Raw genomic sequence first — 20,865 nt, 5'->3', positions numbered from 1 at the left:
CATTTTAAAAATCATAGCAATAATATGTTCATCACTATCACACAGTAAGATTTCCAATTCAGTGTTAACAAAATCATACTCATAACTCTTTTTATATAATTTAAATCTTTCAGTTGTTGATGTGTAAACCAATGGGTAGATAGGACTTATGAATGTTGATGATATGCTTGAAATTACAGCTAGTCCATTGACTACATCAAAGCACAAAGCTTCATTTCTAGGTTACCTTTTTGTATTATTTTTGTTTTAAATGTATGCATAGCAGCATACATACTTTATCAAATCATGGTGCTACAGATTTTGTTCTAACTTGTTTTATTGTCTTTTCAATTTGTCATTTTGAAAATCTCTAAAATCCTTAAATAGTTATTCAGGAAATTTCCAAAAGTGATTAGAAAGTGAGCTTAATGTCATTTAAAAGGCTCTGCCATGCTATAATTCCTTTTGTCTCCCAGCACTCAAACCATGTGAAAGAACTGTTTGTAGGAGTAGCCATCAAGAGCACAAATGGGCAATCTCCCATACTTCCTTTATCCAGGGAACTTCCCTGGGTCCACCTTCTGGTTGTTCAGTGTTTGCTGTGGTCATAATCTCTGCTCATTCCAAGACATCTTAGTTCAGCATTGCTCTCCTGGAGGAATATATAGCCACAGCTTACAAAATCTACGGAAACAATAAAAATAATTTTGATTTGTGTTTGCCACTGGAGCACCCTGATCCTTTGGATTTGGGGCTGAAGCCACCCCCTAGAGGTGGTGAAGTGGGGGGAGATTGCTAGCTGAGTGGAGTGGAGCCGCATCTCTCCTCAGCTGGTCTAAACTCCCCCGAAGGCGGTTGCAGTGGTGGTCAGAAATGGCCACCTCAAAGAAGAACCTGACTGGATAAGATTGTGCAGGAGGAAGAAAAAGAGGAAAGCAGGACAGACCGGGCTAAACAACAGAGAACATCTAAGCAAAGTACCCTGAATCTAAGCGGCGAAGGAGAGAGAAAAGGAGGTTAAAAACCCTTTTTTTACCTTTATATTGACAATTACAAATGGTATGGAAAGAAATTTATATTAATGTATTTTGACACTAAAAGGCAACCTTAAGCTGAAATCTAAGTGTCAAAAGGAGAATAAAGATTTTTTCTTGGTCATTTTAAAGCCTTAAAAAGGAGAAGAGTGGAGGCAAAAGGGTAGGACTTGGAAAAATGGAGTGCCGCCTGGAAAAATAAAGAGGATTAACAGTGAAACTTTGAAAAGACTCCCAAGGATACATTGTAACTGAAATCTTATTAAACGATACAGTAACACAGAGAAAGGAAAAGTAAAGGAAAGAAACAAGAAGGAAAGAAACAAGTCTGGGATCATTTGGTGATTTAAAAAAATGTTTTTGGCATTGGTTTTTTCTTTCTTTTTCTGTTTTTACTTAAAGTCAATCGGGCGGTTGTTCAAAAGTGTTTAAAATGCCATCACTCCCGGAGGAATTGAAGATGAGTCTTAAAAAACAGAAAGAAGATGCAGAAAGGGGAGGAAGATCCTTTTGAATTTTTTGAAATGGAGATCCTGAACTATGAAAAGCAAAAGAAAAAGCTTCAAGAGCAAGAAGAAGGGCGGGACAAAGAAGAAGCCATTTTCAATGATCAAATAATGCAAAGTGTGGTAATAAGGGGAAAAAGGGGGAAAGGAGTTAAAAGTTTGAGATTAAAGGGAACAGCCAAAAAGAAAAATAGTCTGAAAAAGAAGTATAACAGCAAGGAGAAGCAGAAAAGAAAACTACCGAAGGGAAAATTAGAGAGAGAAGGGTACAAAAAAGGGATGAGAAAAAGGCGGGAAAGATAGAAAGGGAAAGAACTTATGAGGGACAAAAACAGGAAATGAAGAAAAAGGGGAAACGTACTAGGATTAAAGGTATTTGTTCAGCTAGAAAACACAAACAATGGTTAAATTAAGTTAAAAGTCAGGATTCTGCAAAGGTACAAAAGATAGTGTTGTGACAGTAGAATACTGTAATGTGTTAGAAATGAAATAAGTAAATAATCTATGAGATAAAACTGTATTGTTATGTAATGATATGTTTTTTTATAATTAATGCAATAATAAAGAAGAGAGGGAAACATTGCAATTGTTTCTAAAGATTGATAAAATATTGAAAAGAAACGTGAAAGATTTATACCAGTTATTAGAATGAATTTGAATAATTATTTTGCTTACTAATAGTAAATAATTTATAAGATAAAACTGTATAACTATCCAGTAGTATGCTTATTAACAGTTAAGTAATAATGAAGAAGGGAGGAAAACATTTCAATTGTTCTCAAAGATTGATAGATATTGAAAAGAAACATGAAAGATTTACAAGGTTCATACCAGTACTAGAATGATTTTGAATAACTATTTTGTTTACTAATGTGTGTGTGTGTGTGTGGGGGTGGGTGTATTGTTCTTGCTATGTTTTTAGAATTTTTCTTTTTACATTTTCAAGGGGGAAGTACCAAGCAGAGTCTGAATGATGAGATCTACATGATATAAAATAGATATTAGAAATTTGAATGTTATAATTTTAGAATGCACAAATTCAATGTTTAATGAGATTTCATATGATAATAACAATAAGATTTAAAGGTGTTGCACTTCGATTGGCAATTGGGAATTTTGCTTCTTAAGATTGTTGGAAGAGAACATATGAAATTTGTAAACAAGACAGACGAAAGTATAAGTACAATGAATAAAAAGATACAGAAATTTAGGTAAAAGAAATACAATTGAATAAGAAGAAAATGAGATAACCATAAAAGAAAATTAAGAGAATTAAAGGGAGAAATAGTGAGAAGTTGGAAAAAGAGTAATAAGATATGAAGTTGAATACATAAGATGAATATGCATATGAAATTGTGTCTGTATGGAAATGTGATAACCCGGAACTATGCTGTACTCAAATAAGATATTTTATTTGTTTTGTTAAAACTCAATAAAACTTTATTAAAAAAAATAAGACAGCATCCCAGAGAAAAAGTGCCATAATAGTAACAGCAGCAGAAGGTCCTCTGAACACATAATTCTGGACCCAGATCCAAATCTTAAGGGCCATCAGGAACCCAAAGAAAGTAGGCACTGTTCATATCTCTATTTTTTCTCTCTTGATTTTCTCTGCCATGTCTTGCACTGTAACCTGAAATGGGAAAAAGCAAAGATTATTCCAACTCTTCAAGATATTTGAAATATCTTCAAGATATTTCAATTTTTCCAATTTTTTCATGGTATTCATGAAGGGGAAATCTAAATACAAAGACACTGTAATATGCCATCAGATTTTCATTCAACACTTGTAATTTTATTATATAGAGTATTTATAATGATAGTTTCAGAATCAGTGTTATGATACATAATTTACAGTCTTTTTTATAATTTACCTGTTTCCTGGCAAATGATTCTGTCCTTTAACATTTTATGGCCATTTCCCCGATAACTTGTTTGTGTTGTTCCTATTATCACAGGTTGGATGATTGATGCAGAGAGTCGTCCTAAATTCAGGGAGTTAATAGCAGAATTCTCCAAAATGGCTCGAGATCCACAACGCTATCTCGTCATACAGGTGCTGAGCATGAATATAACATGGTGTTCACTTTTTCAAGCAAAATGATACAATGTGCTCCAATTTTTTAAAAATTAAATGGACAAGTTGTATCAAACTGTTTTGAAATTTTAAGTAGGTCAGTAAAATCAGTAAAATAATAGTCATTTCTAAATCTAAAAGCAAAGATACAAATATGTCAGTTTCATTTTAAACAATATTTTGTATTCAATACACTTGGACTGATTCTGACTATCTAAATCAGCACTTTGTAATCCCAACTTAAACTTAAAGAATACTTTGAAAGAAATATATTATAATGGCATATATTGATCTAAAAAGCTGCATACCAATGCTCTTGGGTCACAGATTACGTTCAATCCAGATACGTAATAAATACAAAGAAAATTATAATTTCAAATTTATGGAAAAAGAGTTTTATTTTAAAACTAAGAATGAGAGAAAAATGTTCCATTTTAACCTATTTTCATACAGAAAGAGACATTGAATAAGCTGAATAAATCTCCCTAAGCACCTCTCAATTCCCTACAGAATTTTATTACCAAAGAAATAAGACAAAAACAACTTTAGGTAGAAAATTCAGGATTTTCTGCTTTGGCTAAATATCTGAATAATGTATATGGAATCAAAACATTTCAGGTGGGTTCCATATTTTCTCTGGAGTCATTGTCTAAGGGTTTTTCTTCTCAGATAATGGTGAACAAATGGATAAAGTACCTTATATGTTTAGAGTAATTTATAGTATTTCCCAAGAATATAGAACCATTCTTCATCTCAGTCTAAATTTATATTTTATTGTTGGTTGGTGAATATTTTAGAGTAATATTTTAACACTCAAGTTGTAATAAAACTTAATGTTATAGAAGGTTCAGTTATTCATCCTAATTGGAATTTGTTTCTGAGTAGGGAGATGAAAGAATGCACCTGCCCAGCCCAACAGATTCCAAATTTTACCGGAGTCTAATGGAAGAAGAAGACATGGAAGATATTGTGGATGCAGATGAATATCTAATTCCCCATCAAGGATTTTTCAGCAACCCATCAAATTCACGAACACCTCTCTTAAGCTCATTGGTATGAGACTGTTTCTAAAGTTCTTTTTGAATGAAGATACTCCAAGTAAGCAACTAATCTGTTGCATTAACGTCCAATGTCTTGGTCTCAGCGGACCACAGGACATGGTTCCACAAATCTATGTTCTAAGTCTGCTTGTCTGCAGCAAACTGTTTGTGGGCTTTCTTATGTATCATCTTTCGAAGAGGCTTTCTTCTGAGACAACCAATTTGATGCAGCATGTGGCGTATAGTCTGAGCACTGACAGGCTGACTCCTCACCCCTTCAACCTCTGCAGCAATGCTGGCAGCACTCACATGTCTATTTCCCAAAGCCAACCTCTGGATATGATGCTGAGCACGGGCACTCAACTTCTTTGGTCAACCATGCGAGGCCTGTTCTGAGTGGAACCAGTCCTGTTAAACTGCTATATGGTCTTGGCCATCATGCAGCAGCTCAAGTTTCAAGGTTTTGGCAATCTTAGATAGCCAAAATAGCCTAGGCTATCTTTATGTAGAGCAACAATTCATTTTTTCAGATGCTCAGAGAGTTCATTGCCATGAGGTGCCATGTTGAACTTCCAGTGACCAGTATGAGTGAGTGAGAGCGATAACACCATATTTAACATACCTGCTTCCCCTTCACACCTAAGACCCTGTAACACTATGGAGTCACATGACACCAGGGAGGGAAAACGGCTACTTGGGCCCCATTTGGACATTATCACTTAGGGGTATACTCGCTTTTGTTGCCAGGGGTTTAAACATTAATGGCTGTGTGTTGCATTATTTTGAGGAGACAGCACATTTACACTGTTATACAAGTTATATACTCACTACTTTAAATTGTAGCCAAGTGTCATTTCTTCAGTGTTGTCACATGAAAAGATATACTTAAATATTTACAAAATGTGACGGGGGTACTCACTTCTGTGAGATACTCTATGTATTTGTGTATACATATACATATGTATATATATGTGTGTGTATGTGTGTGTGTGTATGTATGTATGTATGTATACACACACACACACACACACATATATATATATACACACACATACAGTATGTATGTATGTATGTATGTATGTATATATATATATATATATATATACACACACACACACAGTATGTGTGTGTGTGTGTGTGTGTGTGTGTGTGTGTGTGTATACATACATACATATAAATAAACAGAAACGGCTGCAAAAGCCTGACACACAGACGAACCCAATACACAAGCCTGAAGATGGCAGATGAGATTCTGCCAAAACGTTCCTACAACTTTAAAAGCACAAGTATATTGACGTGGGAAAATACCCAAACAAAGCTGAATACCATACATGTGTATGTGTGTGTATACGTAGATGCATTAGAATAAAATAAATAAGCAAGCCATTATTTGGAATTAGAATGCCTTTTTGTGTCAACAATACTGAATCTTCTTATTAATCTGAACTTTATTACAATTAACAGGGCCATCCAGTGAGAGAAGACAGCTTTGTCCAGAGATACAGTTCAGATCCAACTGGAGTTTTCCTAGATGACAGTCTGGACGATGGTTTTCTGCCTGCTCCAGGTAAGTACACAGACTCTATTGAACATATGTGTTCCTCTGTGATAACATTAATCAAAGGAAGATTAAGTTTTTGAATTTGATCCCATGGAAAGAAATAAAGCACCTTTAAAAATGAGACAGGTTTATTATGTCAATCACATAAATTTCATTTAGAAGAAGGTACATATTAAAACTTACAAAATAAATGCAGATAAAAATAAACAATAGTGTTTATTTATCCACAAATAATGTGATTGGTTATAATGGGTTTTACAAATAATAAAGCAATGTAGCCACATTCAAACACAGAGATGGCTAACAACTGTACTAAATAATCAAAAAAATTACTGAGGGCTACAAAAGATAGCAATCTATATAAAGTGGACTATATATAAGGGATTTTCCTGAACTTACCTTCAAGAATGGTTGTTAGAAGTAAGTTAAAACTACCTGAGGCTAATAGTATCCTAAATGTGGGAGTGAATATTTGCTGGTCTAAATTCTTGGCTGGTCTGAAATAGTGTGATTGGCTACTGAAAAACATATCCAAGTAGAGCCAGCAAAATCTAATTATTTTTCTCTTCCTATAATACTTTATTTAAGGCTTGATACTTGTAAAGTTGTGGGAGATTGAAGAAACAGGAGCCAGATCTTCAGGAACAACAGCTCTTTATTTAATAAGACAACAAAGGCTGTCTGATAGCTCCCTCTTTTATAGGGGCTGTCAGAGGGCTCAATCACAGCTCTCCATTTTCCCACCACTACACTGGACCTGAGTGAAGCCTATGCTTCACTTGCAATATCTAACAACACTGACATTTGACATTAGTAATATGTCCTATAAAACCCATAATCCTGAAATAATTTGTCTTGCTTAAGTCAATTTAAAATTATCAGCCAGGATCAAGGAGATTAGGTTCACTTGAAATAATACTTTCAGCCAGAAGTAAAATAAACATAGCTACATGCTGGTTTCTGCTTTAATCATATCAGTTTTATGAGCATTAGATACACTTCACACCATTTGGAAAATAATCCTTAGAAAATTACTTGGTAGTTTCAAGCATATTTGTAGCAAAAGTTTATGCCCAGTAATTATTTAATGATTTAGGTCTAGATAGGTATTTTGCTCACTCTTTTGCTACAAGTACTTTTAAAACAGCTGGTACAAATAATGTCCTGCTAGAACAGAGATGTCAAACTCAATTTCATTGAGGACCACATCAGGATTGGGTTTGACCTTGGAGGCCCGGTGGCGGCATGACCATGGTGGGCAAGACACAGGAGTATATCTCCGCTGGCATGGTTTTATAAACTTATAAAAATAGGGAGGCATATATTTCTGTGATTTTGTTTTTTTAAATACTTGATCTACTTGATCACCTTATGAGAGAGAGAGAGAGACCAGATCAAGAAACTGATTCCATAGGAAGACTAGAACTACAAAATAGTTGACATAGGCTAAAGTAGCAGAGCCTGAAAGGTAAAATATTTTACTTTTCCTCCCTTTTATAACCTTCTGAGTCAATGGTGGCCTTCTGGACCACTTGGGGGGGTGGGATTTTAGGCCTCAAAGGCCTCCTAGACCTCTCCAGAGGCCCCATTTTGGGCCTAGAAGGCCTCCTGGACCACTCTAGAGGCTCTGTTGGACCACTCTGGGAGCCTGTTTTGGGCATGGAAGGCCTCATTGCAACACTCTGGAGGCCCCTATTTGGGCTTGGAAGGTCTCCTGAAGCACTGGGGGGGGGGGGCTTTTTAGGCCTGGAAGTTTCCTGCAGCACTCCAGAGGCTCCGTTTTGAGCCTGGAAGCTTCCTGCAGTACTCCAGAGGCTGCCATTTTGGGCCTGGGAAGTCTCCTGGACCACTCTGGGTGGGGCTGTTTTGGGCCTGTAAGGCCTCCTGCAGTACTCTGGAGGCTCCATTTTAGGCCTGGAAGGCCTCCTGGACCACTCTGGGGGGGCGTATTGGGTTAGGGTTTATAAGTCTTTATTGTCTTCTCCTTCTATATATTCTGACGAAGGCTTCCTGAGACCGTAACTAAGCACATGCTTAGTCCAAACAGCTCTTATTTTATTTCATTGCTGGGAATTATGTTCATTCCCAGCCCGTAATGTGTTCCAAACAATCCCTCGAGATAAGCACCCAGCTTTATCTCCTTTGAATTGCTGCCAACAACTAAAGTGCCAAATTAACTGTAAAAAACCAACCAAAGTACAAAGTCCACACAGAGCTTCAATGTTTAATCTGAACAGAGCGAACAACTTTGCTTCCTGTAAAGGTTTCTCTACCCTTGCATTTCCTATATACCTTAGGGGAGGGGCAATCACCTCCAAGCCTCCCAAGTCACTCCTTTTATCTTAGCTGCTCTTTTCTCTTAGCTGCTCTCACACACACGCACTGGGAACAGGCTCCCCTTGTTCCTCTGCCTCGCTGCTGCCAGACTCTGGAGGCTCCGGAGTCAGCACACAACTCCCAGATGGTTCTAGACCCATCTCTGCATCTCCCCAGACTCCTGGACTAGTCCTCGTTCTTCCCCACTTTCCAATTCCGCTGTTGTCTGCACAGGCTGCCAGCAAACCACAACACTATTCTGGTTTGTCTTGTTGCTTTATCTGGTCTGTTTTTTTTTTTCTGGTCTTTCTATTATTTCCTCTGTTTCCTGTGTTTTCTGATCTTTATTTATTATCCCTTGTTGAACATGTTCTGATTTCCCCAGAATGCCCTGCATTAAGTCTTTTATCTCCCTGTGATTCTTTGTCAATGTATCATAAATACATTTCTTTTTGAAATTGAGTCATCTCCCCCTGGTGCAACATCTTGTCTTTTAATAGCTCCAAATATTGCTCAGTAGCCTGTCAGTAGTCTGCCACCACCCCAGAGTCTCACTTATCTATAACCCCCGAGAGCCAGCTTAAAAACCGTTTGCTCAGTCCTTTGCTCCTCAGGGTGATGCAATGGTTATAATTCTTTGTATCCCACAATTAGTTAATTAGTTCCATTTAAATGATCCAGGAAGATTTCCAAATCTCTCCTTAAGTCCATTCTGTAAGTTCAGTCATAGATCCTAATATTTAAAAATCACTTGCTTTAAATGTCTTTCATAATCTCACAATTAAACCTCCAATAGCCATAAAGTAAAAATATAGCACAGTAAATAACACAGCAGACCTCCAGGTGTTATTTAATTCCACTTCTGTATCCTTGTTTTATCAGCAGTTCCCAAGGTTGTAGGAGTTTAGAATATATTTCATTCACCAGGAGATGGCGTCTTCAGCTTAGATTTCAACATTGCACAAAATCTGACCAATCTTTATTTCCATTTTTTGCAAATAGTCAGTATTCAAGCAAGTGATTCCAGAATTTTAAAATGCCTAACCAAAATATTGCCAATAAAATTTAAAAATCCAATCTTTCTGTATTTTAAGGATTTTGCCTTCTTCCTTTAGTTCCTTTTCCTCCCTGGGTCTGTAGTTTTTCTCTCTGTAATTAATTGCCGCTTTGACAAGCATTTCAAAGAGTCTCTTTTCCAGGGTTTATTTTCTTTGAAGTTAGGTTCTAAGCAAAAAATAAATAAATCACCTCACCCAGTTCCAGTCACTGTTCTTCTACACTGCTCCAGCACTTTCCATGTTTCTTTGGCTGCCCCAGCTTCATGGCAGCCATAATGGCTGCCTCTCCTTTTTGTTATTGGATGGGAGGGAATCCTTGGGTCCAGCTGGAGAGCCACCATTCTCTGCAACCTGCAGTCGCCATTCTCTGCAACCTCCTTTATTTGCCATGCCTACAGGGTGACTTTAGCACTCTGGGGCCCTCCAATGAGGAGGATTTGGTGCAGGTTTACAGAGGTCCACTCCTTCATCCAGTCCTGCTGCGATGTAAAACTAAAAGCCCCTTTTTTAGTTTGTTTTGATAGCCTTCTGGCAGAGAAAATGGAGCCAGGAGATTGTGCATACTTCCCATGGCTCATTTTGGCCTCCTTCAGCCCTTTTCCAGAAAAAACGGCCCTCTGTTAGCCCCATTTTTGCTGACAGAGGGCTCAGGAGGCCCCCACACCCCTTTTCAGCTGCGATGGCCTCCTGCAGCCCTGTGCCAGTGAAAACAGCCCTCTGCCAGCCCCTGTATTTTTGCTGGCAGAGGCACTGTGAGCCAGTCCTTTGCTGTTTCCAGGCCGGCCCTGAGGGCCACATCTAAGCACCAGATCTGGCCTATGAGCCTTGAGTTTGACACCCTTGACTGTTTGCCAAATATATTTTGGAATAATTTTTTCCCAATGCTTCTTCTGTACAATATTGTACCCTATGACTATCATTAAATGTTGTACCTTATGATTCTTGACAAATGTATCTTTTCTTTTATGTATACTGAGAACATTTGCACCAAGACAAATTCCTCATGTGTCCAATCACACTTAGCCAATAAAGAATTCTATTCTATCTATCTGTACAATAATCAGCCAAAATATGCAAAGCTGGTTAGTAACTAACTGGTACATATTAACAGCACTATATGCTCTGCATATAAACAGACCTCATTGTTTTATAAATGTGTTTTGGAGGATATATGAAGTTATTTAACTTAGTCACAAAATAATTGCTAAGTAGATTACCATAAATAGCAAGAATATCATGATACAGCTCTGCCTAACATGGACAGGAATTTTTCTGGAGTAATGTCCTTTTTACATTCCTTGAGATTTTTAATTTAGAATTTTCATAAACTTTTGCATATTGAATTCAGCAAACATCGGTCTATAATATAATTTTTAAGTTAGTACCACATTCTAGATGTATATCTAAATGCAAACCTAAAATCAATAAGGACAGCATACAACCAGGTTTTGCTTTAGCAATATTATTTTCCACTAGATGTTATGTATGATTAAATCATGATCCATAATCTAGCTTTGTGTTCTAAAACCTATCTACTCATCAGCCAACATATGAACAAAATACAACCCAATATATAAGATTTTTTATAAATATATTGGGCATAAAGTTTGCCATTTAATGTATATTTAAAGAGGGATGCATATTTAAATTGGCAGGCAAATTTGAATTTCTTTTTTTACAAATAGACATTATAATAGATAAGATGCACTCCATTGAAATCAGAGCAATATGATCCATGAAGGTAAACTCTGGATAGTTGGATGGCATATAAATTTAATAAGTAAATAAACGTCTATCATTCCAGATTATTAAATATCTATATACCACTAAAACTCTCATTCCTATAACCTTTAATTGGGCACAAGTATTCTAGTATACTACTAAAATTCTCATTCCTGGCTAGAACAATTTTTGAACTACCTCAGATGAGGTACCTCAGATGAGGTACCTCAGATGAGCTAACTTATAGAATCTGTCCAAGATTTGGAACCCATGATTGCAGAGAGAATAAATGTGGGGAAGTTAGGGCTGTTTCAGTACTGCTGGGCTACTACTGTTGTCACATGATGCTCATTTTAAATGTTCTGCAACAGTTTTGCAGCTATTCTCTCAATGCCTTTTTCCCTCACTAGACATACTTGCCCGCTGACCTTGGAGTTGCAATTTTCTGCTGGCTTTCTCACTAACTTTCTCCCTGCAAGCTTACCACAAGTAAAGTAAACAGAAAAACCGAAAAACCGCAAGGAATTAAAAAGATGGGTGGGGAGGGAGGGAGGGAAGGAAGGAAGAAAGGAAGGAAGGTTGGTTTTCAATGTTCCTTGTCAGTTCCCTCCTTTCCCTGCCAATAGGGAAGCCAGAAGAAGTTGGAAGTCACTCCCATAGCTTTTTGCCCATCCATAGTAATTCTGTTGCTCTGTTTAAGTAAGGAAATACCTCAAAATGATGACCCAATGGGCATAAGTTGTTTAGCCACTTATAATTTCAGCAGTGATAAATCATTGCCTGGAGATTTGAGTTAATCACAATCTCCAATTTTCTCTTTAGGAAAATTGAATAAGGAGAGGAAACATAAATCTATTTTTTTGATGATAACTGAATTTACCAAACCGAATCTGGTCATTTGTTCCCAGTATTGCATTAAAATCACCAGTAAATGTTATTTTAAAAAGAAAAATAATACATTTCTTAAATACATCTTTATGTTGGGGCAATAGTGCTAATGTAAGAAAGATCACCTATAGTCAGCACTGTTATGTTATCTTTATCCCACAGCACTTCATGAAGCCTTGTTACAAAATGTACAGGGGTGGAATTCTACCGGTTCAGACCAGTTCGGGTGAACCAGATGTTAAATTTGTATCTGGTTTGCTGAACTGGTATTTGAACTGACTAGCTGGCCCCCGACTACCCCACCCCGCCCCTCCCAGAAGTTTCCACGCAGCCCATTTTCAATGCAGGTAAGTGCAGGGTCCGTGCAGAGGTTCTAGGAGTGGGGAAAATGGACCTTCCAGAATTACTGCAAGTCCGGAAACAGGCCTGTTTCTATTTTCTGGGAGGCTTTCAGAGGCCCGAGGGAAGCCTCTGGACCCTTGGGAAGGCAAAAAACAGCCCTCCCCAGTTCCAGTAGGCCATGCCCACCAGGGCCACACCCATCCAGCAACTGGGCAGTGAACCAGTTGCTGGAATTTTTGAATCCCACCCCTGAATATATTATTCATTTTGTTTTTCAATGTCTTTTAGACTTTTGTTTTCCTAACTGCTGTCCTATCTGCCTGAGATTTTTACTAATTGTCCCTTCCAATCTGTATAATAAATTGTCCATGTTGTACCTGGATTCTATTTGTTCATAGGAAGTTTAATATTGAAATGTGTCCTGGCTTCATTAACAACAGTCCTGAAAATGAATGTTATACATAAAGTTTCATATGAACAAATAGAGCCACAGAAGAAGCACTAGAGAAGCAGAAAAAATGAGAGTTCAAAAACAAACTCATAAAATCCCAAGGGAAGATTTTTGCAACTAGGAAATGTGTTGTGACTCCTCAGAGCACTATTTCTTCAGTAACCTTTCATAGACTTGCCAGGTGCAGCTGCATCAAACACTGCTATAATGCTTTTCTTTTGCTAGTCTCTCATCAGATGCCAAGGCTATGTGAAGGAGGCTCCATTGATTTTAAAGAAGATGCATCTTTACCGATGGATAAAATTAATTGCAGATTGTGGTGCTTGTAATATATAAATTTGATTTTTAAAATGCTTTAATTGCATAAGTTGTGATTTCTGTCTACAGAAGGCTGTATCAATTGAATAGTTGATGAACAATGCCACAGTTATATAAAAAATTAACATTTATATTATTTGCAATTAAGTAAAGGCAAAATGTTGAGTGATATATACAGTTCTTAACATGTTTTGTCTTTCTAAAATCATTTCAGAATATGTAAATCAGCAAGTGACCCCAAATGCATCTGCTTCTATGGTACAAAATCCAGTCTACAATACTTTCTCCCTTCCCATTGATCCAAAGCCTATGAATGATTCAAATCATCAAAAGCTGCATAACACAGCACTGGATAACCCAGAATATCTCAACACAAGCCTCTCGCCTTCGGCTAACACAGTTTATGATAGCTCTTCCTATTGGGACCAGACAGCCAACTACCAAATCAGTCTGGACAATCCAGACTATCAGCAAGACTTCATGCCCAGAGACAACAAGCCTAATGGCATTGTTAAACTTCCTCCAGCTGAGAATCCAGAATACCTAAGGGTAGCAGTACCAAAAAATGAATACATTGAAGCCTCAGCGTGACCGTGGTAAAGACTTTATATAGTCTCAACAATGCAGGAAAGAAACACAGATGAAAGAGTTGTTTGCTATATAGAAACAGATTATGGTTAGATTAAAAATCATAATTACATTTTGTAGTACACTTTTATCTTCCAAGTGTCTGTATTGTTTCAGCAAGTTTGCCTAGAACTTCATTTATTTCTGTGTTTACAAAAGATGCAACAAAGAACCAAGAAATACCAACCAGCAAGCAATGTTTTTTTCTTAAGCTATATACAAGCCCAACCTTTTCCTGAATATTAACTATTGTAATAAGCATCCGTCTTAAGCCCTTTTGATACCATATCTTTTATAGGTCATTTGTAGTACTTCTTTTAAAAAGCCTTTATGACAGTAAGTGACAAGGTTATGCAATATGGATCATAGTGAGAGGAACACAGGGTAAGTGGGGGGACTTAAAGACTCAGATCATTTTATTTGCAATAACAATAGTACTTTTTAAAATGTGGAAATTCTGCTTAATATAACCTTTGATTACATTGGGAGAAAGAATGCTTATTCTTTATACAACATACACTGCCACTACTACTGCTGGGAAGTTCTGCAAGTTTCAATTCAAGAATGTTGATAAAATTCAAAAAGTTAAGACAGTCAGGAATGATCATCAGGTACTCTGTCACGTGTTTCTGTAATACTCACTGTAGGAATGAGCAGCATTGTTGTCTGTGAGGTTTTGTGCTTATATCTTAGTTTCATGATTTTTAGAGATATGAAAAATGAACAAACATCTGTAAATGGAAAACATTGATTCTTGTTTTGCACATAAAAACATTCCACTTCACTGCCTTGCTGCATTTGAACATGGTGTGTGTGTGTGTGTGTGTATATAATTCCACACGGGGAATTATTACATACATAACTGCATGTACTAAGGATGGGTCTTGGGGAAATCTATTGCAAAAGCTTTAAAAAATTATGCTGTGACTGAACATCCATTTATCATTATGCAGAAATTATTGGTAGAGAAAATATTAATCTTCGAAATAATTGCATTGAGGCAAAATATTTCTGTACCAAGATTCAGCATTACATGATAAATAAAATCAGTTAATCTGCATATGAAGCATAATTCAGAAACTTCATTTAAACAGGTAAATTAACTTATTCTCCCAAAATATCCCATCAATGTAGGATGATTTTCAGGCCAACCTGATCATTATATATTAAACTGATGTTCTAATACAGTGCTTATACCTATTTTACTCAGAACTAAGTCCAACTGAATTCAATACAGTTGTCTCTCTAATAGTATATAGGATTGCAATCTACTAGTGTGATCCAGTAAAGGCCTAATTTTAAAATAAGATCTATTAAATTTAGTGAGATTTATTTCTGTACTAGTATGCATAATATTGTAGCTTGACTAAGCATGGTTCCATTGACTCTCCGTGGCATACTGTCTAATACTGTTATCCCTGTTAGTTTGAGTTTATGACTTTGATATAAAGCCACTATATAACAATTTCCATATTGTTCAAATAATGCTGAATCCCTGCCTTAATTACAAATGAAAAATCATTGAACAATAACTATTCCTCTTTTTAATGATACTATAAATTCTGCTAGTAAAATACATGTGAAAATAGTCCTGGGTATAATTTATTATGTTGGATTGTGGCATTTCATATCCCAGGAAATATAAGGTAAAAATAATCACATAGTGGGGAAAAACCAAATCACACACATGAATGTATCATCAAAAAATTGGTGATGTTCTAAATAGTTCGCTATGAAGCACCAAATCATTATGAATATCTATTCTTTACAATGTTATTAACTTGGCTCTGGGTAATGGAAACTAAAGACTGTGTAAACTATAAATATATCTTGAAACTCTGAATTGGAGAAAACAAATCCAGTAATTTATTCTGAACGTATTGGAAATATTTTACATATTAATTGCATAGAAGAGACCAAAATTCCTTTCCAGACTTAACTGTGCCTGCATATATGCTGATGATGGAGGCTATCTGTTTGATTGTGTCAAATTTTCATCAATTCTATGAACCATCTCTCTCCACATTGTATGACTTCTTTTACTTGTATTATGGTCTGGCAGTGTTGGCTTTGATTATATCTAGCAACCATGTTTTTATAGTGGCCTCATTTCCTTTTACGAATGATTCCAAACTTAACTACCTTTTCCAGTGAGTTTAATTGTATGACATCGCCAAAATATATAAGGCGAAATGATTCCAGCTCTGTTTAGTTTTATATACCCAATATTTGCTTGTTTGTCACATTTGCTGTATAAGGAATGTGCAAGAGCCTTCTCCAACACCACATCATGAACAAGTCAATTTTCTTCCTGGTCAGTTTTTTTCAGAGTCCAACTTTTGCAGCTATAGGTAACTATGAGAAATATGATAGTGTGAGCTAATTCTTGTTTAGTTGCCAGAAGGTATATGTACTACATACATGCAATGAGCTGTATATATATTTCCTGCTCTAATTTGCAAGAATTAGCCACAATTCTGTACCATTTTTATGCATTCTATATGCATGATGTCAAGTAAATAATTTATCTTGCTTATATAACAGGAGGTATACAATGTAAAACCACTTTGGATTGCTACAAGTAATGATTTTTTCCTTTGAAAATAGATACTGATTCCCAAGCGAAAGATTTGTGTAAATCGTGATTATGTATGAAGCCACTCTAAGTGCAAAATATTTTACATTTCTGAACAATGATTTCATTTTGGGGACTTGGTTAATAAAAGAAGAACTATTACCTACCTCTTCAATGTCAATGGTAATTAACATGCTCTAATTTTCTATGATTTATATTTCTCTGTGAGAAAATGTGTTAGAAAAGGTGAGAATTGGTTTTATTTTTTGTTCTTCTCAGCCATGTTTAAATTGTGTATCAATAGTGTGATCTATATATCATGCTACAAAGGGACAACCCTGTAGATGTAGAATTTTCAGTTGCTGTTAAGTATATTTCTTTTTAAGATTCATATTATCTTTTCATATTCCTTATAATCCAATTTTTATCTGGTATCAGACTTTTAAAATAAGTCTTTTTAGAAAAAACAATCATATAGCTACTGTATATTAAAATATATATTTCTTTTTACATAAAAATGGATATTTGAATGTTAGAACTGAAGATATTGTCAAGATACTAAAATAAGAAGACATTCTTGTTTTAAATTCATAAATAGAAAAATAGGTATCACCACTTTCATAAGTTCTCATTATTAATGTAAGATTGTGATTGGCTATGACCATACTAGACTTCTACTTTAAATACAGAAGTGTGTAGAGCAACATCAGTCAGTGAATGGCAAAAATTGCTCATCTCTTTTTAAGATAGACTTCAATTGAAAGTTCAGTATTAATATGGGTCCAGGAGAATGGTAATATGACAGCCATTTTTATTGACAGTGTTTAAGAGGCTGGACTGCTACCAGAGAGACCCAATCTATCTTTAGCCATAAAGGCTTCCTGGGTAACCTTTAGCTCAAACTAGTTCAAAAGTTGCTTGGAGAAAATGAGAGGAAGGAATTATTCTATAAGCTATATCATTCTTCCAAAGAAAAGGCAATATATAAAGATAATTTTAAAAGTACAGTACTGTACTATATAAAGATAAAGGGAATTGTATTCGTTTGATAAAATTTATATAATTCTAATGAAAAAATATATCAATAGACTCTGTAGTTGAACTGTAGAGTCTTTGATGCTCTCTGTGCTTGCAGATGTTTGATTTCCCAACTAGGCAACATCATCAGCATTTGGCAACATCAATAGCACTGTAATGCACTATTTAGAAAAAGAAAGACAACTTCTGTGACCAGATTCACTAAGGAAAACTCTGTACACAACATGTAGGGGTATATGTGGGTAGCTATTTACTGTATAACAATTTAATTTGCTAGCTAAGAACGGGGTGCATATTCTGGCCCAGAGCTCATCAGTGTTTCACCAGGAATTAGAAATTGAATTCAAAAAGATCCTGTGGAGTTACTGTGAGATCACTGAAATGTATTAGCTTTATGTGCAGATTAAAATAGGTCTATAAAGTATTTGTAGTGTTTGTTTAGTTTTCAAACCACTGACCTGCATTTCTGTCCTAAGTGGACGTTATGCAGGAATAATATCAGTTATACAGGAATAAACAGTATGCGTATCAGTAGCTTGAACATTGTAAATACAATCATTTATGAAAGCAGTTTGTATATCATTTGAGGAATTGTAATCCAATTAATTGGAGCAATAGACTAAGAAATAATACAAATAAATGCCACATTTCATATTGATATTTTAGAGTTAATCTGTGTATATCAAGTGATGAAAAATACTTGTATAATTCTTTTCCATCTTAATATATGGAATTTATTGTAATATAGCAAATTACATTTGTTGTATGGTAAAGGACAGCCTTCTGGCATTATTGATACTGAAAGGTCTGCTTTTGTTTATTTGGTTTTTTTTAATTTGATACTTGAAATTATGTCAACATGCAGAATGATACAGAAATTAAGAGAATTGTTATTATTGCCTCAATGTATTCATATAGAATCATATTCCAGCAAAATTAATGGAAATTGCTCCTTTAAAATGTTGGGGTAACAATAGTATAACAGTTATTTATAGCATTTATTGACCTTTGACCTATTTCTGCTGCCTTTCCAATAATCAACAATAACCGTACAAACAAGATAGGACATTTATTTGAGACAATCTGGAGAATTTTTTTATTTCCAATGTGTTACTTTTGAATACATTAATATTTCAGCTATTCCAGAACATTATCTTCACAGTGTTGAAAATACAACAATTCAGAGACATCAGCAGGAAGGAATTAAAATGAGAGATCATGTTGACAGACAGACAGACACTGTGTCTATACCACAAAATTCCACTGTTCTGTATTATGTGAATGAATTTGTGTCTCTCTAAATAATATTGTTTGATAAAATGCTGGACATTTGAACTTCGTCTGCTTTAATTTTTTACAATTCCTAAATTTCCAGGAAAAGAATAAATGTGATATTTTTCTATATGCTCTGCATTATAAGTGTAAATGTTCTTTTCTTCATAATCTTAATGGGCAATGAAAGATGCTGAATTTGGGAGAGAGACAGAGAGAGACTACTATACAGAAAAGAGAAAGTAGAAATAGCTTTATGAAATGGCAGTACTGTATTGGTAATTCCCTATTAGATTAAACCTAAAGAAATGCATTTTATAACACTTTTCAAAAGAAGCACTTTGTAAAAAAGAAACAAAAGGCCATTTTAATATTTTGTGCTTTTTTCTTATAGCCCATTCTGGAAGTGGAAGTGGCATATGCTACAAATATTTTTAATGCAAAATACTTTGTAATTATAAATTTCACATTCCTTGTTTTCAAAAATAACTGTAATTTGTTTTTAAAGCATGGATGTTTATATCTCAATAAAGCCTATGAAACAATCCTCTTTCTACTTGGTATTATTTAAAGATGTAGGTTTAGGCAATCACCTTTTAGTTAGCTTGCAAGAGAAAAAATCTGGCACTGGGGACACCCTACTATCTGTCAGCCACTTTATGATGGTAAAAAAATTCAGAACCAAAATTTCATTATTTTCAGGCATATAGAAGATGTTCAGGTCACTTTTTTCTACATCTGGAAAGAATTGCTATGCTTTAAAAGTAATGTAAACTAGTGGAATGAATTCAATGATAAATAGATGGATTTCAATTCTCAATTGGGAGAGTCATATAATAAATTATTATATTGAAAAACTGCAGGAATATCCTGTAATATACTATAAATCACCACAAGATAGCATTCAACAAATCAATGAAATATACTATATTTTAGTGAATATTATATGACACCCTTCAGTATGATCTCTGTGTGTATTGCATATACATATTCTAAAATTTAATGGGTGAGGGAAATGGAGGGAAACCTCTGTTAAACCTGAAAGTAATTAATGTATATTATCTGACATTTGTTTTTTATTCTTGTAATTAAATATCTAATGTAAATAGCATATGTAGTAAACTTTGATTTAATTGATACATCCTCAATTTAACAGTCAATCTATTAAATAAAAAACAGTTTATTGTTTGTTCGTTGATAATTGTACTTTTTCAGCTGATGTTAATAAGCAATCTCAACACAAGAACTGCAGGATCAGAAATACCACCCTTGTAGCCCTTTGAAAGCTCTAAGACTTTTGACTGTATCCTCAAAGATGTAAGTGGCATTACTAAGAAGACATAGTCAGCTTCTCCTACATTGTACATGACACATTTTGTTTCATACTTTTGGTTTTGCTTCTTTTTATTTTGTTAGTCTGCATTGCTTGTACTAAAAAGGCTTTATGAATAAAAAACCTAAGTACACATGAAATGATAGGACTAGGTGATCTATTAAAGTCCCTGAACCTACTCCCAAATAAGTATCAAAAGACTCCAAATATTCTGTCTTATGATTCACTTGCTGAATATAAAGACAGATAGAATGACTCTACAAATTCTTCCATACAAAGTTTCTTTTATTGGATTATATTAGGTATCCTCAAAGTGATTCATGGTTATGTCGAGATGCATCTAATGTCCAATTCTTTGCATAATTGAAATCGTAGTGTAAATGATATTAATCTTTCTATCCCATAGTCGCAAAGGCAGAGGGTAAAGCTGCCACCATGAGGCTGTATTCAGGCAAGAGTAAGGGAGCCTCCTCCAACCCAACAAGGGTCAATTCAGTAACCAATCAGGATTACAGATGTGACCACATGACATGGACTACATTTCCCAGGATACCTTAACTACATTTATCATGATGCATTCCCTTAAGGGGACAGCTCACAATTCCTAACTAACTATCCCAAATCCCATTAACTCTAAACTGTCTGGACAGCACACCAAAGTTCCATGTAACTTAATCAAGTGACACCACTGAAAAAGCCAGGAAAAACTAGACCAATTTTATGCATTT

At 35.3% G+C, this 20,865-nt stretch overlaps 1 protein-coding gene across 2 annotated transcripts in view; it reads left to right on the top strand.

Annotated features, from left to right (window-relative positions):
• EGFR (epidermal growth factor receptor) overlaps window positions 1-16,660 on the top strand; it is a 205,848-nt gene extending 189,188 nt beyond the window's left edge. Inside the window, exons 24-27 of one of the 2 annotated variants that reach the window (XM_026702290.2) lie at window positions 3,478-3,575; window positions 4,482-4,649; window positions 6,101-6,203; window positions 13,507-16,660. In XM_026702290.2, the coding sequence (XP_026558075.1) occupies window positions 3,478-3,575; window positions 4,482-4,649; window positions 6,101-6,203; window positions 13,507-13,883 (746 nt within the window). In that variant the 3' untranslated portion in view covers window positions 13,884-16,660. Of the gene's footprint in view, window positions 1-3,477; window positions 3,576-4,481; window positions 4,650-6,097; window positions 6,204-13,506 lie in introns of both variants that reach the window. The other variant, XM_087916316.1, reaches the window with a different exon arrangement.
• Window positions 16,661-20,865: the final 4,205 nt, after the last annotated feature.

Source organism: Pseudonaja textilis, chromosome Z (genome assembly GCF_049901715.1).
Source record: "Pseudonaja textilis isolate UNSWEBS1 chromosome Z, rPseTex1.2, whole genome shotgun sequence".
NCBI lineage: Eukaryota > Metazoa > Chordata > Lepidosauria > Squamata > Elapidae > Pseudonaja > Pseudonaja textilis.
The sequence above is the reverse complement of the archived record's forward strand: the minus strand, read 5'-3'. Positions and strand labels throughout refer to the sequence as shown.